Consider the following 25952-nt stretch of genomic DNA (forward strand, 5'->3'; position numbering starts at 1 on the left):
TATTGATGCAGAAAACAGTGCAACTCAATTGGGGAACTGTAGATACTCTGGTTTGACTAGGGCAGTAGGATATGAGTGGAGAAATTATGGGAGATGAGTCAGGAAAAAGTTGATCAGAGTCAGATTATGCGTGACCTAGAATGTTAGACTAAGATTTCATTAAGGAATTAGGGAATGATCAAAAGATTTTAATGAGGAGAATGAAAGATCCAAGTAATAAATCTGGGGCCATGTGCAGTAAACCTATAATCAGTAATCCACCAGTAGAAAGGGAAATTCCTGGATAGAAGGAGATTACAAAGCTTCCTTGGTGATCTCATGCAGTAGAGAACATTCTTGGAGAAGCCACATTGTAGTAATGCATTCCTCTGTATTTTAGTGAAAATGTAAATTAGAGATTCTTATGCCTGGGTGACTTTTAATAATGGGAAGGACTGCTGGAGTCAACATTTTAGATGAACTTTTGTGAAACTGGACCTTGCTGAGACCCAGTGGCCATGGTAGTTTTATAATGAGCTTAGTAATGAATTTATAATCCACCCTCTTTAATTGAGCTTAACTCAATTTGTTTTCATTTAAGTTCCCCTCCAGCTAAAGATATGAGTTGCTAGCTCACAAAAGGCAGATTGAATAAGAACAAACTCAGGGATTAAATGTTATTTTTATGGTAATGACACCTAGAGAAAATCTTTTCCTTCTTTGCCTCCTTTCTTAAACTCAGCCAGATTTTTTCCAAGAATGATAATCAAGGACACCTATATGGGCCTGAATAAAATTCACTGACTACATTTTCCTGCCTTATACATATTTCTTATTTGCCTTAAAAAAATTAGGAGACAGAATTTCTCACTGTCTCTACTCCTTGGTATTTTTAAAAACTCATCATTATGGTAGATTTTATTATTCTCTTTCTGCTTTTGTTTTTTTTCCATCCCTAACGTCTGCTGATTAAAAAGTCCTATTCTCATTATTTAGCCATAAAAAAGAATGAAGTAATGCCATTTGCAGCAGCATGAATGGCCCTAGAGATTATCATGCTAAGTGAAGTCAAAGAAAGACAACTATCTTATGGTATCACTTAAATGTGGAATCTAAAAATGACACATATGAACTTATTTACAAAACAGAAATAGACTCACAGACTTTGAAAACAAACTTATGGTTACCAAAGGGGAAAGGTGGGGAGGAGGAATAAATTAGGAAGTTGAGATTACATGTATATACTATTATATATAAAATAGATAATCAACAAATACTGTATAGCACAGGAAACTCTATTCAATACTCTTTAATAACCTATATGGTAAAAGAATATGAAAAAGAACAGGTGTGTGTGTGTGTGTGTGTGTGTGTGTGTATATATATATATATCTGAATGATTTTGCTGTCCCCCTGAAATTAACACAACTGTACTCCAATATAAAATTAAATTAAATTTAAAAAATTAAAGAAATAGAATAAAAAAATAAAAGGTCTTATTCTCTTCATGCCATTCTGTGAAAAGTTTTATTATTGTGTTAGAAAGTTACTCTGAAAGTTTAAAAAATAAAACCCAACATTAATAAAATCTCACCCACTCAAATCAAGTTGCTTTAAAGCATGTAGATCTCAATTATTTTTTCCCCAATGGGTCAACCTTTGAAAAGAACAAAAGGTTACTTATCCTGCCATAGGGTGAGCTATTTGGCTCTGATTCCTGTTGAATTAATAGCACTTTTCAAGGGTAAGACAGTATGGAAGTGTGGGAAAGAGTGTCAAGGGATAAGTGACATGGCAAGGACAAAGCATTCAATCGAGTGGTTATAAAGGTGTTTAATGACACCTGGGACGTCTTTGTTTGCTGTTAGCAAAGGGTCCTTGTTGCATTTGAAGGTTTCTGATTTCCAGGATGACCAAGTATCCTGTATTTGGACAACGCATTCATTAAAAGCCATGAAATTTCCTTTTTAAAGCTTTTCATGAAGATTTCAATTGCTAACAGTAGAGTTCCGGGTGGGGATTTGTACTGACTGCTCATCTTACTGTTTTTCTCCTTGTTTTTATTAGATTTTAATCAAATTATGTAAAATTTTTGGTTATTTTATATTTGTTTGTGTAGATTATAGATTGGGTGCTCGATTATTGAGCACCCTTTAAGGTGTAAATGAGCTACAACTAATTTCAGCTGGTAATACAGAAAAAATGAAATGGATTTAAAAAGTTGAGGAAATCCACCAAGGTTCAGTGCATCTTTAATCTCTAGTTACAGTTATAAAGACCCTAAAATTCCATTTACTCAGGTTCTTTTCATTTTCTCACCCTGAGCTCTCATCAGATTAAAACATTTTTAAGAACTCAAACTAGGTGTCATGTCAACCATTTCAATTTAACCGTGTTAGAGATTAATAGGGGTGAATGGGAAGAGTCAAAGGAAAATAGTGTTTTAGAAGATAGAACAGTCAGCTTTTCAAAGAAGGAATGCAAACACATAAAGGTAGATTTGACCTTCTCAGTATAGAGTAAATAAAATATAACAATAATAATTAGTAAAATTATTGTTATTCCTATTCTTTTAGCAAATATTTATTTAGAATCTGGCCAGACTCTTCCAGGCCCTGGAATGTTTCACAGATGAAACATCTTGCTTATGTGCTGCTTAAATTCTATTGTGAGAAGAGCAAGACATTAAATGATAAACCTACAACATATATGATATACAGAGTGCCTGAAAAACTGTGGACAGAGGTTTGTAACATTGTATAGAAAGTGGTGATCAAAACCATCCCCAAGAAAAAGATAGGCAGCAAGGCAAAATGGGTTGTCTGAGAAGGCCTAGCTGAGAAAAGAAGTGAAAGGCAAAGGAGACAAGGAAATATATACCCCTCAGAATACAGAGTTCCAAAGAAGAGCAAAGAGAGATAAGAAAGCCTTCTTAAATGAACAATGCAAAGAAATAGAGGAAAACAATAGAATGGAAAAGATTAGAGATCTCTTCAAGAAAATTAGAGACACCAAGGGAACATTTTATTTATTTGCATTTATTGCAAAGATGGGCACAATAAAGGACAGAAACGGTAAGGACCTAACAGAAGCAGAAGATATTAAGAAGTGGTGGCAAAAATATGCAGAATAACTGTACAAAAAAGGTCTTAATGACCTGGATAACCATGATGGTGTGATCACTCACTTAGAGCCAGAAATCCTGGAGTGTGAAGTCAAATGGGCCTTAGGAAGCATTACTACAAACAAAGCTAGTGGAGGTGATGGAATTCCAGCTGAGCTATTTCAAATCCTAAAAGATGATGCTGTGAAAGTGTTGCACTCAATATGTCAGCAAATTTGGAAAACTCAGCAGTGGCCACAGGACTGGAAAAGTTTAGTTTTCATTCCAATCCCAAAGAACGGCAATGCCAAAGAATGCTCAAACTACCGCGCAATTGCACTCATTTCACATGCTGGCAAGGTCATGCTCAACATCCTTTAAGTCAGGCTTCAAAAGTATGTGAACCAAAAACTTCCAGATGTTCAAGCTGGATTTAGAAACAGTAGAGGAACCAGAGATCAAATTGCCAACATCCGTTAGATCATCGAAAAATCAAAGGAATTCCAAAAAACATCTACTTCTGCTTCATTGACTACGCTAAAGCCTTTGACTGTGTGGATCACAACAAACTGTGGAATATTCTGAAAGAGATGGGAATATCAGACCACCTTACCTGCCTCCTGAGAAACCTGTACGCGAGTCAAGAACCAACAGTTAGAACCAGACATGGAACAACAGACTGGTTCAAAATCGGAAAAGGAACATGTCAAGGTTGTATATTGTCACCCTGCTTATTTAACTTATATGCAGAGTACATCACATGAAATGCTGGACTGGATGAAGCACAAGCTGGAATCAAGATTGCTGGGAGAAATATCAAATAACCTCAGATATGCAGATGACACCACCCTTATGGCAGAAAGTGAAGAGGAACTAAAGAGCCTCTTGATGAGGGTGAAAGAGGAGAGTGAAAAAGCTTTCTTAAAACTCAACATTCAAAAAACAAAGATTATGGCATCTGTTCCCATCAACTCATGGCAAATAGATGGGGGAAAAAAAGACAACAGTGACAGACTTTATTTTCTTGGGCTCCAAAATCACTGCAGATGGTGACTTCAGTCATGAAATTAAAACACTGTTGCTTCTTAGAAGAAAAGCTATGACAAACTTAGTGTATTAAAAAGCAGAGACATCACTTTACTGACAAAGGTCTGTATAGTCAAAGCTATGGTTTTTCCAGTAGTCATGTACACATGGTGATAGTTAGAACATAAAGAAGGCTGAGCACTGAAGAACTGATGAACTGTGGTGCTGGAACAGACTCTTGAGAGTCCTTTTGACAGCAAGGAGATCAAACCAGTCAGTCCTAAATGGAATCAACCCTGAATAGCCATTGGAAGGACCGATGCTGAAGCTGAAGCTCCAGTACTTTGGCCACCTGATACGAAGAGCCGACTCGTTGGGAAAGACCTTGATGCTGGGAAGGATTAAGGGCAGGAGGAGAAGCGGGTGGTAGAGGATGAGATGGATAAATGGTGTCATCAATTCAATGGCCATGAGTTTGAGCAAACTCCAAGAGATGGTGGAAGGACAGGGAAGCCTGGCATGCTGCAGTCCATGGGTTCACAAAGAGTGGGTCACAACTGAGCGACTGAACAACAATACTACATATGTAGCTTACATAGGATGTTAAAGGTGATAAGTACTGTAGAAAAAAAAAAAATCAAGCCGGACCACAGGCAGAAGAAGGGTTGTTACAGTTTAAACTAGAATGGTCAGAATAGACCTTTACAGATGAGTGCCACTTAAACCAAGATTTGAAGGAGATGAGGGAGTTAGCTTGTGGGGATAGCTGTAGTAAGAGTATTCCTGGAAGAAAAGAGAGCAGTGCAAAAGCCCTCAGGTGGGAATGTGTCTGGAGAAATTTGAAAAAACAAACAAATAAACAAAAAACCAGGTAGGCCAGAATGGCTGGAGTGGAATGAGCATAAGGAAGATGGTGGGGTGAGGGCAGAGGGCAGGTGGTGTGGAGCTTGTAGCCATTTTAAGGAGTGAAGTGAGGAGCCCTTGCACAGTTTGGAGCAGAGCGGTTTCCTGATCTGAGTTAACATGGACCAGGATCGTTATAGTGAAGGTGGGAGAAGTGGTCATATTCTGGATGTATTTTGAAGGTGGACCTAAGAGGATTTCCTGAGGCTTTGGATATGAAGTGTGAGAGAAAGAGCAATGGCAGCTTGTGATGTAGGAGGAAGTCAGAGTGTAGGGGAAGCATGGTGTCGGTGTAGGGCTCTCTCTTGCCCCGGGAAGGAAGAGAAGACCCACCTCGAGTGTTCAGATCTTTCCTGGGACCCTCTTCCCGGTTAGTCAGAATGAGAGCTGGCACTTGCTCTGTGTTTCCTCGTTGCCAAGGTCCGTTCACTTCGAGTGAATCACTAACAGTCTCTCGCAGTGTGTACTGCCCACGAGGAACCTGCTCCATGTCCCACAGCTACTCAGTAACAGAGGCAGGATTTGAACTCAGGTCTCTGACTCTAATTGCAGCTCATTTATGGTGAATTCAGTGGCAATATATTCTTCATGATAAATGTCAAAACTAAACTGCCACGACTTTATGAGCCTTTAGGATGTTTTCAGGTGTTCTGGGTTTATCTGACATTCCAAGTGTTGTTGTCTTAGACTGCAAGTCCTTTAGGATTATCAACTTTTTTTTTTCTTCTTTACAGGTCTTTGTACAGCCCTGTCAAGGTTATGTAGGGGCTTAATTCTTTTGTCAGTAAAAAGTATTAAAAAACCATTGTCTCTTGCAATTAATCTGTGGGTTTGAAAAAAATCTCATATCAACATGTTATTTCCAAAACATTTCTTGGAAAAACATCTGAAATTTAGACTAAATTCCAAGAAAGTTTATAAGATTGTGAGACACACGCACATTCCCAGAGTGACAGACCTTTAATGCTCTGATTTGTTCAAATGGCTTCTGAGGCTTCTCATTTTCTAACTGCCGGTGTCCTTTTTAAACAGCGGAACAGGAAGACACTCAGAAGAAAACCTTCACCTGCTGGATAAACTCACAGTTGGCAAAGGTGAGGAAAAACAGAGCAAATCAAGCTAAAAATATATTTAAGTGATTCCTCCTGTTCTCTCCTGTTTTGGTCTCCAAAATGGCAATGGTGACAGACTGAAAATGTGTGTTGAATGTCACCTTGATCTTTGGTATTCTGTTTTGATATATTTGTTATTCTTTCCTAACACTAAAAGGGGGCACTTGGCCACTTCTGTTAAGGATGTGGGAGACAGTGCTATAAAATATTTAAAGCAGCAACATCTGTTTTATCAAATGCAATTATAATGGAAGTCCTATATATTGACTGTTATGTTAGACACTGTTAAGTTCTTTAAATGTACTGACTACTCATTACATTTCATTGAATTTGCAACATCCCATGATATAGATAGTATTGTTTCTATTTAAAAAACAAGGAATGTAAGGCACAGAGAAGTTGTGTGACTTCTCGAAGGTCCCACAGCTTACAAGTGATAATGTAGTAGTGTAGTGTTAGCTGCTCATGCAACCCCATGCATGGGCTCATGAAGCCCACCAGGCTCCTCTGTCCATGGAATTCTCCAGGCAAGCCTACCGGAGTGGGTTGCCATTTCTTACTCCAGGGTATCTTCCTGACCCAGGGATCGACTCTGGGCTTCTCGCATTGCAGGCAGATTCTTTACCATCTGAGCCACCAGGGAAGCCATGAGTGATCACACTGGGATGCAAACCCAGGCAGTCTGGACCCGAGACCTTGATCTTAATCTCTGTGTCACCCTGGCTCTCAGTGGTGCCAAGTGCCTGGAGTAACCTAGATACAAAAATGAATGAGCCTCTCTCACAGGCCACCCATCCTAGCCCAATGCTTGTAGTTCTAAAAAGAATCAATTCATAAACAGGTTATTTCAGAAATGTAACCTCCTCTCCAAATGGGTCACTACTGGCTGATTCTGACTATCTTGAATGCCACTTCGCACAGGTTTTAAGCTCTCAGTGAAAGCTGAAAGGGTGTTGTGTTTGGAACACAGTAGATTGGAAATCTACTGTGAGTTAAGTTCACTTCTTTCCTTAACATGTTTGGATGTGGAACTTTGTGTGTTTTCTATCATCCTGTTAATTAAGAAGAAAATCGCTACCGAATCTTAGCTTTTGCAGAGATCCTAAAGCACATTTATGAGATTCTTAATGTTACCATGTTGTTGTTCCAAACTGTTAACGATTACTTTTCTCGTGACCTTTGGTAGCACACCCCTCCCTCAGTTGTAACAGACCTGTTCACAGACATTAAAAAGGGGCATGTCCTCCTGGACCTGCTGGAAGTACTCTCAGGACAGCAGTTGGTAAGTTTTTAAAATTAAGTTGGCAAGCTTTTAAAACAACATTAAGAAATTTTGTGGATTAAAAAAAAATCACATTTCTGAGTAATATATTTTGCTTGAATCTCATAGCCTCGAGATAAAGGATCTAATACATTCCAGTGTAGAATCAATATAGAAAATGCTCTGACATTCCTACAAAACCAATCAGTGAGTATGAAATTCACATGAAAATTAGTTGGGGAGATTAATGCTGTGAAATATTTTCTCTTTTCTAACCTGCATTTTTCTTTTCCAGATCAAGCTAATAAATATTCATGTTACTGATATCATAGATGGAAACCCATCCATTGTTCTTGGCCTCATTTGGACAATTATACTGCACTTTCATGTGAGTAGTTTGATATGAAAAGTGTTCCTCTTCTAATTACCACGGTATAAAATAAGTGTAGCGCAAAAGTGTGACGATGCTGGAGCTTCTTTAGAAATGGGCCCCTTTGGAAGTCTTTTCAGGTGAAAACCATATAGCTGACCTTTTGTCACTTACGTTACTCTTCAGTTGAAAATTGAATGCTAAATTATCATGATATACTGAAATAGCATATATGTATCAGCCCCAGCCTGAATAGGACTTGCCGTGGTAAATTTTTGTTTACTCTGGTAGAAGAGAGAATAGGAAGCTTTTGGAGTAAATTCTGGAAAACTAACCCACTAAACTTGGTAAAAATCTCCCCATTTTTGAGGTCCCTTGTCTGTTCTAATAGTCCTGCAATGTCTTGTTCTGTCCCAAGACTGACTCATAACTTTTCTTTCATTCCATGAGTATTTTTGAGCACCTACTATGTGCTTTGCTTTTGTGCTAGGACACTAAGAAAATAATAGCAAATAAGATGATTAGAGTCCTGACTTTATGACACTTATGATTGATAAATACATACTTTCAGGCCTGGAATTTTGAATTAGTGCATGTTTTCTGCAGCTACTTAAAAAGTTTACATGTAGGTTATCTCCATAATTACTTTAAAAATAACTTTAAAAATTATATGGGGAATTTATATCCATACACCCGTGGCGGATGCATGTTGATGTATGGCAAAACCAATACAATATTGTAAAGTAAAAAAAAAAATTAATAAAAAATTTTTTAAAAATTATATGGAAAGCAAGTGCTTATTTTAGGAAAAATAGAAAGTAACATAACTAATTTATATAAAATTTCAAACAAAATGAGACTTTGTATCATTTCTGTATACCTATAGGAGAAGGCAGTAGCACCCACTCCAGTACTCTTGCCTGGAAAATCCCATGGATGAAGGAGCCTAGTAAGCTGCAGTCCATGGGGTCGCTAAGAGTCAGACACGACTGAGTGACTTCACTTTCACTTTTCACTTTCATGCATTGGAGAAGGAAATGGCAACCCACTCCAGTGTTCTTGCCTGGAGAATCCCAGGGACAGGGGAGCCTGGTGGGCTGCCGTCTATGGGGTCGCACAGAGTCCGACAGGACTGAAGTGACTTAGCAGTAGTATACCTATAGTTGGTACAAAATAGACTTTGTATCATTTGCAAAGGGAGACTTTGTATCATTTCTGATTACCTATATTTGTAGTTATAGTAGAATAATATGCATGAGGATGATGAAAACTAAATTTAGGATTTGGAGATTTTTCCTCTGGGAAGGGAAGGAAATGGAATTGAATGCACAAAGACAGAGGCTCAAACTGTGTTTTGTTTCTTTAAAAATTATGAACTAAATGTGGTAAAATGTTAAAATTTAATAATTCATAGGCATGTTAAATATTTTTCCATACTTTTTAGGGTATTTGAAATATAAATTAAAATTTCAACATAGATAATAAAAAGAAAGTCATCTAGAATTTCACCACTCACAGATAACCACTTCAATTAATTTGATGTACAGTCTTCATGACATAATATAGTAGGAATTAATATATATATTCGTGCATGTCTGTCTTAAACAAAATAGGATTGTGCTCTACATATTGTTTTCAAGTTATCCTAATTATCATCTTTCTGGGTTTATATATATTATAATGGAAGCATGGTGTTCTATAGTAAAGCATATATTTCATTAATGGACTCTCAAAATGTTCACAGTTTTTTGTGACTGTAAGCAATTCCAAAAAATTTATCCTTAAGATAAAACTTTTTTATATAATCTTAATCATTCCTATGGGCCAAATTCCTCGAAACAGCATTCTTGGTCCATTAAGTTTGCAAAATACAAGCTTTTTAAAATTTTGTTTTAATATTGTAAATGAAATTTTGGTAAGAGTATAACACACACAGAGAAAAAGGCACAAATCTTAAGTGTAGAGCTTGATGAATTTTCATAAATTAAACACATCCATGTAACCACCATGTAACTGAAGATAGAAAGATAGAATATGGCCAGCATGTCAGAGCCCCAGGTCCTTCTCCCAGTCTCTGCTCTCCTTCCCTTTAGATAACCACTACTTTGATCTTTATCACTGGTTAGTTTACCATTTTAAACACAATATAAAGGGAATTATAACTGAATTCTTTTGCATACACTATATAATACTCTTCTGTATCTGATTCATTTTCTTTAACATCATATCTGTGAGATTCATCCTCTTAATGTCTTTCCTTTTCATTGCTGTGTATGAATATACCAGTGCGTGAATATTCTAGAACCTATTTACCATTCTGCTGTTGACGCACATTTCTTTTGTTGCTAGTTTTAAGCTGTTACAAATAAAGCTGCTAAGAACGTTCTTGTATATGCCATTTGGTGCCTTTGGTGGCCTCATTTCTGTTGCATATTTATCTAGGACTGTTAACTGCTAAGCTGTAGGGCATATGATCTTTAGCTTCAGTAGATCACTGCCCAACAGTTTTTTGAACTTTTTCTGATTTGCACTATTATCATAGTTTGAGAATTCTTTGCGCCAATTCTCACTAATCATTTCAGTTCAGTTCAGTCTCTCAGTCATGTCCAGCTCTTTGCAACCCTATGAATCGCAGCATGCCAGGCCTGCATGTCCATCACCAACTCCCAGAGTTCACCCAAACTCATGTCCATTGAGTCGGTGGTGCCATCCAGCTACTCATCCTCTGTCGTCCCCTTCTCCTCCTGCCCCCAATCCCTCCCAGCATCAGAGTCTTTTCCAATGAGTCAACTCTTCGCATGAGATGGCCAAAGTACTGGAGTTTCAGCTTCAGCATCAGTTCTTCCAATGAACACCCAGGACTGATCTCCTTTAGGATGGACTGGTTGGATCTCCTTGCAGCCCAAGGGACTCTCAAGAGTCTTCTCCAACACCACAGTTCAAAAGCATCAATTCTTCGGCGCTCAGCCTTCTTCACAGTCCAAGTCTCACATCCATACATGACCACAGGAAAAACCATAGCCTTGACTAGATGGACCTTTGTTGGCCAAGTAATGTCTCTGCTTTTCAATATGCTGTCTAGGTTGGTCATAACTTTCCTTCCAAGGAGTAAGCATCTTTTACTTTCATGGCTGCAGTCACCATCTGCAGTGATTTTGGAGCCCAAGAAAATAAAGTCTGACACTTTCCACTGTTTCCCCATCTATTTCCCATGAAGTGATGGGACCAGATGCCATGATCTTAGTTTTCTGAATGTTGAGCTTTAAGCAAACTTTTTTACTCTCTCACTTTCATCAAGAGGCTTTTTAGTTCCTCTTCACTTTCTGCCATAAGGGTGGTGTCATCTGCATATCTGAGGTTATTGATATTTCTCCGGGCAATCTTGATTCCAGCTTGTGTTTCTTCCAGCCCAGCGTTTCTCATGATGTACTCTGCATATAAGTTAAATAAGCAGGGTGACAATATACAGCCTTGACGTACTCCTTTCCTATTTGGAACCATTCTCACTAATACTTGACATTTAAAAAAAACATTTATTTTAGGTATTCTGCTATGTGTAATGATTTATAGAAGTTTTAAAATATATTCTGGATCTAAGTCCTTTGTTGGGTATATATATAAATTGCACATATCTTCTCTGACTCTGTGACTTGCCTTTTCAATCCTTTAATTAACAGACATTCATAATTTTAATGTAGTTCAAATTTATCAGCTTCTTTTTTTTTCTGGTGGCTAGTACTTTTTATGTCTTTTAAAGAATTCTTTCCCATTGCCAATATCATGGAGATATTCTCTTACTTTCTAGAATAGTTCTTTCCAGTAGAACTTTCTGCAATAAGGGGTATGTTCTATACTTGTACTGTACAGAATAATAGATACTAGCAACCTATGGCTATTGAACTCTTAAAGTGTTGCTAATATGTCTGAGAAATTAAATTTAAAAATTAAATAGTCACATGTGGCTACTGGCTATCATATTGGACATCATATCTCTAAAAGCTTAATTATTTCACATGTTACGTTTAGATCTGCAGTCTTTCAGGAATGAATTGGTTTGTCTGTACACCTGAAACTAATACAACATTGTAAATCAAATATACTTCAATACAGAGTTAAAAAGAAGAATAAATTGATTTGTGTGAATATGTTATGTTAAAGCAATCAAGATTTACTTTTTCCATATGGCTATCCAGTTGACCCAACACTAATTTTTTTTTTCCCCTTGCTTTACTGAGAACTTGACTTGAGTTAGGGATTACCAAGGACATTGATAAGCATTGAAAATCTTAACTTACAGAAACTGATACTTTTTGCAGGGGAATGAAGAAATATCACATTTTCCCAATAATTAGGATATATAAGGAAGAAAAACTGTCCCTTTACATAGGGTCTTGAAAGATACTAAACACATCTAGTATAATTACTAGGCAACTTTAAAGCAATTGTGTGCAGAATAACTTTCTCATTTCCAGAACACTTTTTGTCTTCTGTTTGCTGTGATAGCAAGTGTCTGCACTTCCTGTGCTTTTCTCTTTTTTTTCAATTGGAGGAAAATTGCTTTGCATGTGTTGGTTTCTGCTGTACAACATCATGAATCAGTCATAAGTATACATATACCCCTCCTTCTTGAGCCTCCCTCCCTCCCAGCCCTCTAGGTCATCACAGAGCACCGAGCTGAGCTCCCTGTACTATACAGCAGCTTTCTGCAGCTATCTGTTTTACACGTGGTGGTGTATATATTGTCAGTGCTACTCTCCCAGTTCATCCAACCCTCCCCTTTCTCCCGCTTCACGTGTCCACGTGTCCAACATTAATTGAAGAGACCTTCATTTTCCTACTATGCTATAGTATCACCTTCATAAATCAAGTAGTCATGTAGGTATGGCTCCATTTTCAGATTGTTCTGTCCCATTATTTATCCTTGTACCAAGTCTATACTAGATTAATTTCTTTAGCTGTACAGTCAGTCTTGATATCTGATAGTGTGCTATCCTACTTGTTTATCAAGATTACCTTGGCTTCTCTGCTCTTTGTATCTCCATATAATATTTTTTTATTGAGATGTAATTGAGATATACCATTGGGTAAGCTTATTGTTAATTTACACACACAACCTACTGGAATTTTAATGAGGATTGATTAAAGTATAAAATCATTTGGAAAAAGTTGACATCTCTTAAATAATGCATCTTTTAATCCAAGAATATAATATTTTCATTTTTGTTCTGTTCAAAAGATTTTAAATTTTTAAATATGATTTCTCATTTGACTGATGGGTTCTATAACAATCTATGACTTAATTTCTAAATATTTGAAGTTTATTTTTTATATCTTCATTAAGTTCTAGTTTAATTTCAGTATGGTCAGAAAATATAATCTGAATTATTTCAGTCCTTCAAAATTTCTGTGGCTTGCTTTATGGCTCAGCATGTCAATTTTGGTAAATAGTCTATATTTACATAAATATATTTATATAAATACACATGCACTGGGTCCCATTTTAGGTGCAAGGCGGTTTGCAAACCAGATCAGGTTTGTTCATTGTGTTGGTCACACCTACTATTAATGGTTATTTGGGAAATCTGAAATTATTGGAAAAAAGTGTACATCTTTCAATAACACAGCTGTTTCTAGATTTGTCTTTTAACATTTTCTGTAGGTATTATCATATTGCCATCCAAGAAATCTGAATCAATTTATGTGTTTCCAGCAATATATGAATATTCATTACTGTTATCTTTTAAAAACTTTTGCCTGCATTACGAGTGAAAACACTGTCTTCTTGCTGTATACAATTAGATTTCTGAAATGATCAATGAGGTTATTTTTAATATATGTAAGAGGGATTTTTTTCTCTCTTGAAACTTAACATCTCCATGTGTTTGATTATTTTTTCCTATATGTATATTTGTTTTTTAATTGTTTATAATCAAGGGTGCATTTTAATTGACCCAGTCTCTCCAGAAATTTTCTTGACTAGCTCAATTAAGCTCAGTTGAGTTTTGATTGACATATGTTGAGCACCAGTGTAGTGCTCTGTAAGCATGGTGGGGGTGGTGAATAGATGCCTGCCTTCAGTAGTCCACTGAAAGAAAACCAAAGTGTAGCCCCGGATGCCAAATGGCATTGTTCAGGGACTTGTGCAGTGCTCATTTTACCACAAGTAAACTGTTACCGTTAAATGATACTTTTTAGATCTTGTTTTGGCTGAAGGTTTTGTCTCAGTGCTGCTAACTTATGATTCCGTACACATTAACAATGATTATGTCTTCCTTAGATTGAGGAGCTTGCCCGGACTCTTCCTGGCAATTACAGTCAGCCTTCCCTGGACAGTGTGAGTGCAGTTGACTCCTCTCCTACCTCAAGTCCTCCAGCCAAGAAATGCTCCAAAGTCCAAGAAAGATGGCGGATGTCTGCAAAGAAGGCTCTTCTCCAGTGGGCTCAGGAGCAGTGTGCCTCGTAAGTAGCTTGCTGTGACCAGGGGAGACACACAGGGTAGCTGTACCCACCAACATAACCTTACTGACCTCCAGGTCTGAAAATCTGGCCAAATAGGTGTGACAGCTACCTGAAAACTTCCCTGTCAGAAGAAGAAAATGCTCACTCTCTCCTTCTCGCATTGAATTTTTCACATGTAGATGTCTGCGAGCTCAGCCACTCTTGGTTTTAAAGACCAGAAGGTGGTATCACCTGAGTAACTTATCTCACTCCCATGCCCATGTATAGGTGGCCCGTTATGGTATACAAATAAAGTAGTCTTCAAATATCCTTTTCGTTAGGCACAATTCCCTTATGCATCTGGAAGGTGGATTTAGATTTTAAAAAGTTTTACCATGCTGGGAGTTCTTTAAAAGTCAAGACTGTTTTAGTTGACTGTGTATTCTCTTAATTTTAGCCTTATATGTGTTCACGGTATAGTTGGCAATAAAGTTAGGAAGGACTTACGGTTGAAAATGTCAGGGGTAGGAAGAGGATTTCCTTTATCTGAGGTGATCATGGAGTGCCTTTCTGAGGAGACCTTTGAGCTGAGACCTGAAGAGATGGCTTGAAGTATATGAAGATTGGGGAGAGTGTCCAGGCAGAAGGATTAAAAGGGCTATCGAGAAACAGGAATGAGGCTGGTGTTGCTATGTGTTGGAAGGTGGAGATGCTGAAAAATAGCCTCTGAACTGAAAAGGAACTTTTAAGACTGAGGAACGAAGTGGGCAACTCCATAAAGTGCAATTATGAAGTTTATTGTGGGTCACTTACAGGCAGGATCAGGCAGACAGGGATCCAGAGGCACTCCGTGCCCCTAAAAGGGGTACAGGGGGATTTAAAGGGGCCAAAGCTAAAAAACAGAATCAATTACGAAGAGAGAGGTATGTCTGCACCAACAGGAACCAGGGGTTTTTTTGCTCTCCCTGGGGGTCTTGACCATTAACCATCTGTGTCAGCAAAAGGCATTCTTCCAGTTTTCATATCAGATGAAGGCAAGAGAAAAAGTTGATGGGGAACTTACCTGGCTTGGGCATATTCCTCGTGAGCAGGCCAAGCCCGGTCATGCAGAGAGAAGAGGGGATGGGACTAGCAGGCCTAAGCTGAAGCTGACAAAATGGAGTCAGTGTGGTCCGGCCACACTGCAGCATTGTAAGAAAGGAGAGATAGAAAGACGGGAGAGGTCAGGAGGAGCCAAAGCTTGTAAGGCCTTGTGGGCCAGAGTGAGCGATGTTATTCTAAATATAATACAAACTATGATGTTTTTTTTCGAATAGTTTTTTATTGTGATAAAATATACATAGCAAAATTTACCACTTTAACAATTTTTAAGGGTACAGTTCAGTGACATTAAGTACATTCACAGTTGTGTAACCATCACTGCTAACTGTCTGCAGAACTTTTTTCATCTTGTGAAACTAAAGCTCTGTAACTGTTTAACACCTCCCAACCCCACCTTCCCTTCAGCCTCTGGCCACCAGAGGTCTACTTTCTTTATCAGTGAATTTCATTCTGCAAGTTTCCTTATATGAGTGGAATCATGTAGCAGTTTTCCTTCTGTGACTGGCTTATTTCATTCAGCATCATATCCCTAAGTTTCCTCCATGTTATAGCATGTGTCAGAATTTTGTTACTTTTTGGACTAAATATTTCATTTTATGAACATGCTACATTTTGTTTATTCATTCATTCATAATCCATTCTAAGCAGAGGAGTGACAAAGGCAGTCATCTATCCAGTGAACTATTGACCATTGACTTGGCACAAAATATTGTTTAAATTTTTCCAATGAGAAATAAAATTATTTCTTCCAGTGAAAAGAACTTAATGGTTCATAGAGATCCAAACTTAGTCAAGCCAACAGATTGTTGAATGAAGAGCATTAAATTTGAGTATCACTGTCATGTGAAGGACTTTTAAAGACAGATTTCAGGCCCACTTCCAGAGTATGATTCAGGTAGACCTGGGGTTGGGCCTGAGAATTTCTACCTGCAGTCCAAGTGAAGCTATTACTGCTGGGCCAGGGGCCACACTTTGAGAACCAATATTTTGTAGTGTCGTGAGCCTTATCAAACTTGACATTTTACTTTAATTTGATCTTATGATTAAAATAAAATACTTTTCTAGGTTGACTGACATAATTTGATTTGCTGAAATTTAAGTCCTGATGAATAGATTAGAGGTACTTTGGTATAGTCTTTTAAATAGTATTTTTAATGTTTTTATTCTTTTGTGATAGGTATGAATCTGTCAATGTGACAGATTTTAAGTCAAGCTGGAGAAATGGGATGGCTTTCCTGGCTGTCATTCATGCCTTGCGACCAGACCTGATTGACATGAAGAGTGTGAAGCATAGATCCAACAGAGACAATCTGAAAGAGGCCTTCAGAATTGCAGAACAAGAATTAAAAATCCCCAAAATGCTGGAACCAGAAGGTAAAGAAGCTTCTTTCTTTTTGAAACAATGTCCAGTGTGAAGAGGATTTGAAAATAGTATCCACATATGAGCAAACATAACAGCGTGATATTTAAGTCCTGGAGGGTTTAACTTTAAACTCCTTTAAATTTCATGAAATTAAGAATTTCTACCAATTACTTAGACTTAGTACTTGCAGGGATGATGTCATAGCTGAAAGCAAATGATGCTGTTTTGTGGAATAATGTGAGTCTTTGTCTTAATTTTCTTTTATTGTGTTCTATTGTGGCCTCCTTGATTTGATAATTCTTTTCTAAAATTTCTCAAGTAAGATATTACTTTGAGTTGTCTAGGTGGCTCAGATGGTAAAGAGTCTGCCTGCAATGCGAGAAACCAGGGTTCAATCCCTGGATCGGAAAGATCCCCTGGAGAAGGGCATGGCAACGCACTCCAGTACTCTTGCCTGGAGAATCCCATGGACGGTGGAGCCTGGTGGGCTACAGTCCATGGGGTCACAAAGAGTCAGAGATGGCTGAGCGACTGACACTCTTCACTTGAGTTGTCTGTTGTCTCTGTACCTCCCTTTTCCTGTTCCCTCTCCTAGTTAAAGCTGGACCTCTGTGAGGACAGAAGCTACTTTCCGTCTCTTCCTCTGTGGCGGGTCCAGCTTTGCCGTTGACTGTGCTCAGTTTTGTTGGATGGTTAACAACAGTAGCAAAATCCCAAATACTGGCTATACTCAAAGAGATAATTATCAGGTTATGTTTAACTTCATGAAATTAAGATTTAAAAAATTCACTTCTGGAAAAGCACTGTACTTTGGATTGCATGGTTTCCCAATGTGCGTGCTAAGTTGCTTCAGTTGTGTCTGTTTGTGGCCCTGTGGACGTAGCCCACCAGGCTCCTCTGTCCATGGGATTCTCCAGGCAAGAATACTGGACTGGATTGCCATGCCCTCCTCCAGGGGATCTTCTTGACCTAGGGATCAAACCTTATGTCTCCTGCATTGGCAGGAGGGTTCTTTCCCACCAGTGCCACCTGGGAAGCCCCTTCATAATGTATCCAAAGCTTATTTATTTATTTATTAAAATAAACAAAAAAACAAAGCACCAGTAAGGTCATAAAAATGGCATGTGGTGAGAGTTACAATGAACTAACAGGTCAAGAGGTACAAATTCTAGTCTTGGCTCAACAACAGGGGTGTGTACGTCAGTGTTTAATATTAGGCTCTCTGAAACAGGTATGTACGTGTGTATGTGTGTGTATGTGTTATATACACACATGTTTAAAGGATGTGTAGCACAATTTACAAATAAAAATATATGATGCACTTTATTAGAACTTCCATATAGCCCCCAGATGCCTATGATGATTTTTGCCAAACTCTTATATCCATCTGTAGCCAGCCTCTGGTTGCAGTTGCTGAACCGGTACAGTTCTGACATCAGTGTGGGTGGGTAACTTCCTTTGCATTAATGAGTAAGTGCAACAGCAAAGAGGCATGTCAGAACTTCACTTGTTCTTCAGTGATGTGAATAAATTATTGCTGAAAGAATACTGGAAAAGTTTGAGTTTTATTATAGTCACAGTTTGACAGCTATAGACAGGACATACTTTTAAGATTAACCTGCATTATTAACAATTTCTCCATCTCTTTCTTAGCACTCAGAAAGTGTTAGTCTCTCAGTCATGTCTAACTCTTTGTGATCCCATGGACTGTAGCCTACCAGGTTCCACTGTCCATGGAATTCTCCAGGCAAGAATATTGAAGTGGGTAGCCATTCCCTTTTCCAGGGGATTTTCCCAACCTAGGGATTGAACCTGAGTCTCTCTCATTGCAGGCAGGTTCTTTACCATCTGAGTCACCAGGATAGCCCTCTTAGCACTCAAGGAAACAGCAAATCAAGCCCACATTTGCTGATTTTCTGTGGTATAAATCTTGCCTCCAATGTGAAGTCATTGAACACATTGGGAAAAGATGCACAGTAGTATATCATTGCATATTATTTCTATCTTACAGATACTATAAGCATAGTCCCAGGCGTGTAGATAAGTAAACTGCAAAGAAATAGTTGAGTACTGATGAGTTTTGAGTATTTATTACCCTTGTTTTATTATAATTTATGTAATTGTACATTTATCTAATTTAATTTTTAATGCTGTGTTTAACAACTGACTTATGGAACTGCTGAAAATTTAACGATCAGCTCTCTCAGGCTGATATAAGCACATCACTGACTGAGTTGACTATGTCTTTGTCACTTAACCTTTCTGGTTTTCAATAGCCTTATTAGGATATATTCACATGCCATGTGGTGTACCCATTTGACTCTACAATTGAATGGTTTTTAGTATATTCACAAAATTTGCAACCATCATTACAATCAAATTTAGAACATTTTCGGCACCCCCTAAATAAACCCAGGGAGCCCATTAGTAGTCCCTTGCCATTTCCCGCAACCTCCCAACCCTGTCAACCCTGCCTCCCCTCCACTCATAGCCCTAGGCAACCACTAATCTACTTTCTGTCCCTGTAGATTTGCCAGTTTTGGAAATTTCACATGAATGGAATCATACAAATACCTGGCCTTTTGTGGCTGGCTTTCTATATTTTATTTTGCTGACAAAGCAAGAGAATTTGGGGGGGAAGTTTGCCTGGGTGGGGAGCAGCTGGATAAGGAACCCAGGAGAACTGCTCTGTGACTGACTTCTTTAAATTAAGCATAATGTTCAAAGTTCACCCGTAATATGTTGCAACATTTATTGATACTTCATTTATTTTTAATTTTTGATATACTTTATTTTTAGGAACAGTTTTAGATATACAGGAAAATTGGGAAGGTAGTACAATAAGTTCCTGTATACTGGACACTGTTTTCCCTATTGTTAATATCTTAGTGCAGTACACTAGTTACAATTAATGAGTCAATATTGTTATGTTATAATAAAGGCAGTACTCTGTTCACCTTTTCTTAGTCATCCCCCAACGCCTTGTTTCTCTTCAGGATCCTGTCAGGATACATTACATCTAGTCATCATATCTCCTTGAGCTCCTCTTGACTGTGATGATTTCTCAGACCTTTTTCTGTTTTGTTTTTGATAACTTGATGGCTTTGAGGATTACTGTTCAGGTATTTTGCTGGATGCCTCTCTACTGGAATTTGTGTTATGCTTCTTCTCAGACTGTCAGCTCGACAGCACTGTTGATGTTGACCTTGATCTCCTGTCTGAGGTAGTAGTTGTGAGTTTTCTCCACTGTGAAATTACTCTTTGTTTCCCCTATCCCATACTCTCCTCTCTGAAGGGAAATCACCAGGCACAGCCCACGCTCAGGAGAGCTATGCTCACTCTCCTTGAGGGCAGGTTGGCTACATAAATTATTTGGAATTCTGCACAGGAGATTTGCCTATTCTTCTCCATTTATGTACTTATCCAACTATTTATGTCACTGTAGACTCAGTACTACTTTATTCTATTGCTCTAATTAGAAAAAATTCCATTCATGGGCAGTTCCTTACTCTGGCACTACGAGATGCTCCAGGCTCATCTTCTGTACTTCCTACTGTAGTCCTGGGTCAGTCATTCCTCCAAGGAGCCCTGGTTCCTTTTATTGGAGAATGGTATTGGAAACCAAGGTCTGGGTGCTGCGTATGCTCACTGCTACTGATTCTTACTTTTTTGAAACTTAGTTGTTTTTGTAGAAGTTAAATTAGGTGATATTCCTAAGTTAGGCTAATGGTTCCATATTTCTATAATGTTAGGTTTGTTATTAGTCTGATTTCTTGTTGCTTGTTAATAATCCTTCTTATTTGACCTTCACCCATCTTCTTGTTTTTTCTCCCCTCCTTTATTTTTCTTACTTCTTTTTGTTTTTTAATCTTTTGTCCTCCCTAATTGACTTTTCATTATCTTTTAAAAATCTCTTCCTTTTCCCCCATGCTTTGCTTTATTTCCTATTTCTGTTTTTTAACTGCTCCTCTCCTTGTGTTTGCTAAGCCTTTATTACTAGTGTTAACTATTTTCTCTAGTCTAGTATGTGAAAATAACCATGCAACTAGAGGAATAAACAATTTAATCAAAACAAATTTCCACTGTATAAATGATTTCCTATAATTCGTTTTATATAGTTTAAATAATAGGTCAAAAATGTGAAGTACATCATGATTATTTATGCAGACCAAATACCAAAGTCATATTTGAATAAGGGAATTATCTTTTGAGACAATCTTGTTAATACTTTTATTCACTATGCATTCCTTCTTATCCAGTAAAAATATTTTAAAGTATCCAGTTAAGGTGATATAATTATTTTATGTATCTCTTGATATTTATATTTTTTCCAATAAAAGATAAAATAACTCTTAGGGATCCTTTCTTTATTGAAACCCCACTCCTACCTTTTTATTGATTCTTTTTGTGTGCTTACTGTCTTTACGTTTATTATTTGGATATAGATTAGTTTCACTTCTTCTCTCAGCTGACTTAAAGCACTCACTGGGAAACATGTTTCCTAAAGCATGCATAATTTGTTGTATTTGTTTGTTTTTCTCCTAACTGCAAGCTCGTTGAGGGGCAAATAATGTCTTAAGGCATCTAGCATCTACTCAGGAGTCTAGCATCTACTTGCTGAATGGAGGGATGAGACAGTCCCTATGAGCAAAGTCTGAGCCTTACATGTCATGCTTGTGACCTGCATTTGTTGACTGTCCGCAAATATTTTTAAATTGAGTTTAATGGAATTAATAAACATAGATTTCCTTGTCAATATCTTCACTGGACATAGCTAAAGACATCCCCAAATCATGTGTTCATTTTACCTGTAACGTACTGCAATCTTTTCTTTTGATTTTGCAAATTACTTAATTTATTATAGGCCTGGAGATGTTCTGCCCTTTAATTAATTTATAATATTTTAAATTTGTGTAAATCAGCATTTTCCAAATTTATTTCACCATGGACAATTTCAGTACAATGCAAAGACTGGCCCATAGACGGCTCTCAGTAAATGTATTTGTTCCATGAATGAATGAATAAAATCTTGCGGATGTTTTGAACAGATCTTCTATACAGCATATACTCTTTGAGATTCTTTAGGTACAAGTGCAGAGACCAGTGTGTCAGGAGTGAATTCCGTTTGCTCTATATTCTTAGACTCCTGGAGGAGTTTCTGCATTGAATCACCAGAAAGAGGAAGGCTTTCCTTTTCCTTTCCACCCTCCCTGACTACTTATGTCCTTGTACACACAACATGCACAGTGACTTTTTTATTATTAGGAAACCAAGGCTGTGCATGTACTCCTGCCAGGATTCAACCCAGCTCCATCTGACTCCAGATCTAAACTCTTAACTACTGCATAGTCTTGGAGCAAGGGTGAGTGTGCAGAGATTGCATGATTGGTTGACTGCTTTGATTCATTTCATGTTCATTTCAATACTGTTCTTGAGTATTACAGTAAATCACACCTGAGGCTGATTGGTGTATTTTGCAGACGTGGATGTTGTTAATCCTGATGAAAAGTCGATCATGACCTATGTGGCACAGTTTCTGCAGTATTCAAAGAAGGCACCTGGGTCTGGAGATGAAGCCCAGGTATGTCTTTATAAGTACAAACCAAGCTCATTTTTGTTGTACCCTACTAATGGTTTAATTGTTAGCATAGAGGCATAATTTGCACACAGATCTTAACTGTACAGTTCAGTGAGCTTTGACAAATGCACACACTATATGTCATACTTTAATCATGACGTAAAACATTTCTGTTACCCAGATGTTTCACTGTGCCTCTCTGTCCCTACTCCTCTACCCTAAGCAACAGCACTCCAGTTTCTTTCACTGTAGATTAGTTTTGCTTATTTTTTTTTAAAGTTAAAAGCAGTAATTTATTAAACTTTGCTGAATTACTTAAGACAACATTTAGATAGGTACTATATGGGACAACTTATAGCAGGCTTTAAAAATAGTTTAGAGATATCAGACTTTTCTCTGTTGTAATTTTTAGCAGCTTTATTGAGATACAGTTCACATACCATAAAATTAAATCATTTAAAATGTACAGTTCAGTGGTTTTAGTATGTTTACAAAGTTGTGCACCATCATCACGGTCTAATTTTAGCATATTTCCAGTTTACCTGTTCTTTAGCTTCGTATCAATGGAATCATTGTGTTCCACTCTTAATCCTTGTTTGTTGAGACACTCTTGAATTTCCATCAGATTTTTACAGTTTTTTCCTTTGACTTTCAGTTAATTACACAAAGTATTGTGAGTGGAAATTTCATAAAAATCAGAGCTGAAAGTAAACAACCTGCTTCTTTATGGATAAACGAGTGCTGTGAATTTAGTAAAATGTTTTTCAATATTATTTTTAAATGTAAACTACTTCCTCAGACATGTAAACATGCAGTCGTATTACTGCATTTTGTTTGACGAATTTAGGACTATGTGTTCCTAACTGTTATGTTTGAGGCACCAAGCCAGATTGTTGCTGACTCTGGAGGAGAGACTCAAGCTGAGACTTGGGCTTATAATGTACTTCATTTATTTCTGACCTGCTGAGGAACTTCTTTTTTCTAATTAATTTTCTTATTAAAAACTAAAATTAAAAATTCAACTGTCCATGAAATCAGATGCAAAAATATATAGAAACACTCTTCCTTAGTAGGAAGGAAAAAGTAAATGAAGGTTAAAGGAAAAAGTAAATGAAGTAAGATGTAATTTCTTTGGCTTTATTCCCCAGCAGTAAACTTTGCTTCTAAATGTGTGCAAGTTTACCACCTAAACGAGAATCTAAATGTTGCTCATTTCCATAGGATAGCTTAACCAAAGCCTTTAATAGTGTTATTTGTAGCATCTTTAAACTGTTCAAGATATGTTTTGATGTCATTTATTTAGTAGATGTAAACATTTCTTGAGTTACCCATGTTTGGGTTTATTGGAAAGCAGAATTCTGAAATGCCTGTTATAAATGAATAATTTAGAATAACATTCTCTAGAATTGAAGAATGATGGAAGTGAATGAGCCAAAAGCTAAGAGCTTGATTGCCCTGTTCTTTTAGCACGTTCTGTTCAGATTCTAGTTTCAGTCCATTTTAAAATTTAAGGTGCTACATGAGCAAAATCCTTCTTTGACACAAGTGAGTCACTGGTGTATAGTGATTACATTATTTCACTGCTGTTTGAAGTTGTTAATTTTGTTGTTAAAAAAAATCAGTCTATTTAGGATAGACTTTTAAATGTGTGTGTATGGGTGTGTGTGAATTACAGGGAAAGGTGAAAGATGCTATGGTCTGGTTAGCTCTACAAGAGAAGAAGGTACATAAAATGCTAACGGATTCAGAAAATGAGACCTACTGTAAAACGTATGAAGTAAGTATGACTTTAAACAGCAATTTTTTTGTGGTTTACTCTTAGGGAAGAGTAGGATGTTTTTAGAAAAAAAATCTTTCGGAGCTAATTATTTAAATACCAAATGAACTCCCAGGTTTTAATGCTGAGTTCTAGGGACAGAGCTTCTGGGAAATCTTGTTAAAGTACAGGTTCTAAATTAGTAGTTCTGGGATGGCGCCTTAGACTTTGCATTTCTCACAAGTTCCTAGATGGTGCTGATTCTACTAATCCTTAGAGAACTTTGAGTAGTAAGGTTTCAGTGTGGAAATCGCAAACTGGTCTCTTGACCCCACCACCTTTTTTATGAATACACTGTTATTGAATATATTATATTATAATATACATTGTATATGAGCCATGCCCATTAAAGTATGGTTTGTGACCTCATTCTCATCGCATTGTTGAATAGTAACAGCAGAGACCATATGGCCCAGGACACAAAGACGAAGATGTTTGCTATCTTGCCTGTTACACTACACGTTTTCCAATCCCTGGTCTAGAGCACAAATATGCTTTTCAGAAAGAATTTGAAGGAAAAAAAGATTAGGAAATCAGAAATGGAGCCATCCTGGAAGTACAGTGCAGGGTTTCAGCCAGCATGTCCTTTGGGGAGTAATAACAACTGATATTATCACCATATATTGAATATTTGCTACATATCAGGCACCTTGCTGATAAGCATTTTACATGTTATAACATCTTGCAGAGTATGGTATTGTTATTTCAGTTTTACAGATGAAGATAAGACTTAGGAGGACCCAGGGATTTATCTAAAGTTACATAGATACTATGAGGTAGAGGTGGGATTTGAATGAAGTCTAGCTTTAAAGCTGTAGCTCTCTTGGTGTCCTGATGCTTCTCCAGGGTAAGCAGTTATTCCCTCTGCATCTTGAAAGAGACTTAACAGGAGCCAATGTGAAGGTCCACAGGTCTATTTCTCAGAACCCAGTGTGCTCCCCACCTGGTCACCATCCTAAAAAGGAAACTCTCATGGGTCTACCCAGCATGAGCACCTCTAGGTCTTTATCCCCACATTGGTTAAGGGAGGGAATTGGATGAATCCAGTCCAGCCTTTCTGTGGGTTGTGTGACTTGCTGGCCTCCCCTTTCTTTTTGGTTTGGAGCCACCACCAAAGGAAGGGATCTCATCTTCCTTCTGTCTGAACTGCGTGGGCTTCTTGTGCTTCTTGCCTCTGAGCTCTGCCCTTAGAGTTTTTTCAACAAGGCGCTCAGTGTCCACAGAAAGTATCTTGCTCTCTCTTTGATTTACTAAAGTACCACAGATTCAGGCTTCCTAAATGAAAGACTATGTGAGGTTATTTTTAGAAAGAATTTAATTATCCCTCAGTTTGAACACAAAATTTAATTAGAAACATGGCCAAAGTTTATGGGTAATCTTTTGAATAGTATTTATGCAGTTGTTGACTCAAATACCAGTATTTCACACAAATATATGCCAAGAAAAGATTTATTTATTAAGTTTTTGAGGGCAAAGACACAGTATTTTCTTTTTTCTTTCTTTTTATTTATTTATTTATTTTAAAAATTATTATTATTATTATTTTTTACTTTACAATATTGTATTGGTTTTGCCATACATCAACAGGCATCCGCCACGGGTGTACACGTGTTCCCATCCTGAACCCCCTTCCCACCTCCCTCCCCATACCATCCCTCTGGGTCATCCCAGTGCACCAGCCCCAAGCTTCCTGTATCCTGCATCGAACCTGGACTGGCGATTCATTTCTTATATGATATTATACAAGTTTTAATGCCATTCTCCCAAATCATCCCCCCCACTCCCACAGAGTCCAAAAGACACAGTATTTTCTAAAATTCGTATAAAATGACTTGGGAAGAATTGACTGAAGCTCAGTAAATCATGGACACTTCAAAAACCATTTATACTTGACTGCTGTCA

The 25952-nt window shown here is 37.5% G+C and overlaps 1 protein-coding gene across 11 annotated transcripts in view; it reads left to right on the forward strand.

Moving 5' to 3' along the window:
- Positions 1–25952, forward strand: part of SYNE2 (spectrin repeat containing nuclear envelope protein 2) — a 323751-nt gene that overhangs the window by 72045 nt on the left and 225754 nt on the right. For all 11 annotated transcript variants that reach the window (XM_059890586.1, XM_024997770.2, XM_010809508.4 and 8 more), the window contains 8 exons: positions 6044–6105; positions 7310–7405; positions 7514–7591; positions 7680–7772; positions 14032–14213; positions 16471–16667; positions 22137–22237; positions 23910–24011. In XM_059890586.1, the coding sequence (XP_059746569.1) occupies positions 6044–6105; positions 7310–7405; positions 7514–7591; positions 7680–7772; positions 14032–14213; positions 16471–16667; positions 22137–22237; positions 23910–24011 (911 nt within the window). The remainder of the gene's footprint in view (positions 1–6043; positions 6106–7309; positions 7406–7513; positions 7592–7679; positions 7773–14031; positions 14214–16470; positions 16668–22136; positions 22238–23909; positions 24012–25952) is intronic.

The sequence above is a fragment of the Bos taurus genome, chromosome 10 (genome assembly GCF_002263795.3).
Source record: "Bos taurus isolate L1 Dominette 01449 registration number 42190680 breed Hereford chromosome 10, ARS-UCD2.0, whole genome shotgun sequence".
Lineage (NCBI taxonomy): Eukaryota > Metazoa > Chordata > Mammalia > Artiodactyla > Bovidae > Bos > Bos taurus.